The sequence below is a fragment of the Branchiostoma floridae genome, chromosome 18, assembly GCF_000003815.2.
Source record: "Branchiostoma floridae strain S238N-H82 chromosome 18, Bfl_VNyyK, whole genome shotgun sequence".
In the NCBI taxonomy this organism is placed as follows: Eukaryota; Metazoa; Chordata; class Leptocardii; order Amphioxiformes; family Branchiostomatidae; genus Branchiostoma; species Branchiostoma floridae.
Window position 1 is genome coordinate 7,575,603 of NC_049996.1, and position 4,143 is coordinate 7,579,745.

General features: G+C 43.1%; 1 protein-coding gene across 1 annotated transcript; it reads right to left on the reverse strand.

Annotated features, from left to right (window-relative positions):
• Window positions 1-663: 663 nt before the first annotated feature.
• On the reverse strand, window positions 664-3,744 carry LOC118406228. The gene is made up of 3 exons (XM_035806147.1): window positions 3,113-3,744; window positions 2,402-2,743; window positions 664-1,979 (listed from the first exon to the last, which is right to left on the reverse strand). Exons 1-3 carry the CDS (start codon window positions 3,606-3,608, stop codon window positions 1,210-1,212), a joined length of 1,608 nt encoding a protein of 535 aa, XP_035662040.1. The 5' UTR covers window positions 3,609-3,744; the 3' UTR covers window positions 664-1,209.
• Between the last annotated feature and the right edge of the window lie 399 nt (window positions 3,745-4,143).

A 4,143-nucleotide genomic window follows, 5' to 3' on the forward strand; every position in this document is an offset into this window, starting at 1 on the left:
GTGCAAAGAATGGACATACCTCTTCCATCTCCCCAGTAAGACAAGGGTCTACTGCTGCACCCTCTTCCAAAACATCCTTCCTTTAAGTAGCCTGGAGGCAAGGTCATCTGTCCACACACACACACACACACACACACACACACACACACACACACACACACACACACACACACACACACACACACACACACACACACATTCTAACAGTGCGAGGAAGAATGTTACAAATCCTTTAACACATATGTTAAGTTATATAACGTTTATCTTCTTTTGTTTGTATTTCTGATTAAAACTCGCTATCTTTATGGGTGGTTTACTTTGCAACTGCATCTAGATCTACAGTGGAAAAACAACGAGAACATCAACATGATTTCTATATCTGTACTTTATTAGCCACACACGTAACCTTAGAATCACAGCAGTACACAACTCTAAATGGCCTTGAGAATCGAAGCCTTGGAAGCTAAACTGGATCCATATCATTTTCACCTTTTAAGCGTTCATTCTTGTTTTATGGAAAGAAAAATGTCGGCACAGACGGACCGGTATATACTGGTAATTTCTGTATATATACAAGTCTAGTAATTGAGTTGACAGTGTTCAATCTATGTCACCAAAGTTACAACACAGTGTGATGTGGGCAGTAAACACGTGACAGCTACGTAAAAGGGAACAACTTTTTTTGTTTATTTTCATCATAAGTCAGGAAACAAGCCATGAATTCACCGGCATTAGATCAACAAATGCCGTAATAAACCCTCGCCGGTTGTATGTGATAATAGGTAACGCTTGCTATAGAATATATGTTTTACCAGCATAGGCTAAGTAGACAAAGTTTGTGAACAGTGTTGTGTGAAACTGTGGTTTGTTCCCTAAATAAGTGCACTTTCGTCATAATCAAACAGAATAAAAGCGTCCATGGTTTATATCTCAATAGCAACTGTCTGTTTTTCTGTTACACCGTTTTGTGGCGCCGTGCATTTATGTAACGATAAAAGTTAGATTTGAAATTCATTAATGAAGACGATTTGTACGGAAAGTTACGTTTGCTGCAGCATTACCTCAAGATATTACATTTTTGTTGATTAGATCCCTTTGTAATGTTTAATGTATGGACAACAATGAAAGTTTATATCAAAACATCATAAACGAAGGGAAATTGCGAATATTCGTTCGGGAAATTACGATTGCAGTGCCCACAGTTCATCGCTAGTTGGCGCAACAGGACGGCCGCGGGGCCGTTGTCTCCAGAACCTGCGGCGCCTCCTCCAATGCCACCCGACAAATATCGTCTATCAACCACCGCTTGATGTATGTTGCACGCTTCTCCTCATCCTCTAATAAAAACACGACAGTCTTGTGGATCTGGTTCAGTTCGTGTAGACTCAAGCCTTGCATCTCTGGCAACTCGTAGTGAGTGTAGTCGGGCACCTTAGCGACCAGGTTGTTGAGAACTGTGTTGTCGCGCGTATGTGGGGCAACAGCCTCCAGCTTCGACCTGAGCGAGTTGGCGTAGTCGAGGAGCTCTTTAGAATATGCTCTCTTTGGCAACAACTCTTTCCATAGTTTGTGAATGGATGTTATCACCTCCATGCAGCGTGGGTCAGTGAACTGTGGGGTAGACTGCTTAGACTCTCCTCCTCCCACGGCAGAACTCGTGGTCTTGCCGTTGTCCTTCTTTCTCATGAAGCCGACCACCTGACGGAATCGGGAAGGGCGCTCACTCCTTCTTTCACCATCACCCTCTCCGTTTGTGAGGGACTTGTCTGTGGCTGTTGTTTTTAGGTGTGTGCATTCTTGAGATCCGCTGGAAGACGCTGTAGGCTTGTCCTGGCCACTCTTGTCCAGTTTCTCTTCATCAACTGGCTGAGAAGCGGACTTCAGGGCAACTTCAGACTCCTTTTTGTCAGAAGGGCTCTCCTGTCGGTCATCAGATGCGACTGTTTCTTTATTTGTCTTCTCAGAAGGCTTTGTGGTAACTAATGAATAAAAATGATAAGTTTAGCACATGTTAGCGTTGGTTTGGGCTTAGTTTCAAAACAGTGTGGTATTCGACGCAGAACCCGTCAACCGATTTCTACTGTTAAGAATGTTAACTGGAGTTTCCACTCACTGAATATTTCTAATATTGTACCAAAGATATAGTAAAATGAGTAGAAAGCACACATACAATTGGAGAAACATTGAGAAAGCAAGAATGTCCGCGAACTTTTGGAATGTCGTTTGTTTTTGTTTTCCCCGTCGAACATAGAATTTCGAATATCGAACTTGTCCTTCTACATCACCGAAACCATTGCCGCTACCTTATCGTGCAATATGAATGTTTATACGAACTCTTCAGGGCGTCAACAGACACAAAAGAATCGTGAAGAGTACAGAAAGTACAGCAGACATGTCCTACCTCGTTCATGAGCGGACGCTGTCGTCTCACTGTTCTTCTTTGTGAAGAACCCGAACCACCTGTGGATCCGGCTCGGTTTGACATCCCCCTCTCCGTCGTTTGTGAGGGTATGTCCTGTTGTTGTTGAACTTGGTGAGCTAGATGCTGCATTTGGCGATGAAGACGCAGGTTTCTTGTCTCCGCTAGCTGTTGGTGGAGGCTTGTCCTGATCGGTCTTTGCCGGCTTCTCTGCGCCAACCGTCTGACTGGTGGTCTTGACTGTGTCGTCATGCTGGTTCAACTCAGTTAATTCCGGTCGAACTTTCGGTTTTTCGTTCCCATCAGAAGGCTTTGTTGTGGTGCCTGAATATAGAAATTGTTAACTCATTTTTACGACATATTTCATAACGTACACCTCAAGCCACTATCTACAATGACGTCATACCGACCATGGCATTTTCGAAAGTCTGTCAGCTAAATGTTTTGTCATCTATTTAAAGAAAAAGTAATTGACAACACCTATCGGAGAAATATTTAACACATTTTCACTTGAAGAACTGCACAGGACATTACCAAGTTGGTTTGTGAAATTCTTTGCCGCTCTTAGTGGACGAATATTTGCCCAAACATAAAATTAAGCATTGATATAGAACATGGCAACCTACAGGACTGGGCGTCAACAGGCAAACACATAGACACCTAGTACGAAGAAATACAGTAAACTCCTCTTACCTTTCTCCTGTGTGGCTTTCTTCTCCACCTTCGGACTGTTCACAGCTACACTCGCCTCCAAAAAAGACAAGTTCCTGTCCATGAACAGCCTTCCCTTCTTGGGTGGGTCGAAGATATACCAATCCCTCTCCGGCTTGTCTGTCTGCAGTGCCTGAGTAGGGTCCACTGTAGTAACCCCGACTGTTTTCACTTTACATTTCTTCTTCTTCTGCAGCTCTACTCTCACCTTATCTTCCGGCACATAATCTGCAAACTCAGCAGTAAAGTCCCAGTCCTGGGTAGCCACTTTCTTCCAGGCGGTACAGCGTTTCTTTTTGCCGTACCGAATCACCAAGCGATACTTGGCTTTTTCTGCTACACTGACGGTGTGGATTCCCACACTGACTTTTGTCCCGTTCTCTCTGTTTCTACCACCGGGTCTCAGTAACGTAAGGAACTGAAAACACGCCAGAAAGGCGCCTGCGTCCCTGTCGGCACTAGGCTGACTGTCTCCCATTTTTATCAGGAAAAAATGGTTTTAAACTCGCGAATTTTGCACAGACACGTAACAAGATGTGCTAGAGCACTAGCAATGTTGTGTTTTGTGTCCGTTTTACGACGTGGTTACAACAATGTCGTTCCAGAACAATTCGTCGCTGACGAGATGACGTCACGGACAAAATTGTGTCGTTTCATTGTTATGAAGTTATTGTTGACATCTGAATGGCGTTACAAACAACTGTGATGCATTTGTGGTTTTACCAGCACTGTTATAAAATTAGCGTTTATTTTTAGGCGAAACTTTGACTGAATGTAACACGTTGTTTGTCTCGTTTACACGTATGGCGGCCCTCTTAGAAATTAACTTTCAAAAGTTGTAAGGGCCACCCACCAGTTTTGAGATAAATAAATCGAATCTAGTACTGTTGTTATCTCCTTCAACCATGTTCTATCTATACAGTTGATTAAAGTAAAAACGTGGAAACGATGGGTTTAGATGTGTTCATTAGAGATTACTTAGAATGAGTATAAAGACCTGTTTTCCCTAAAAC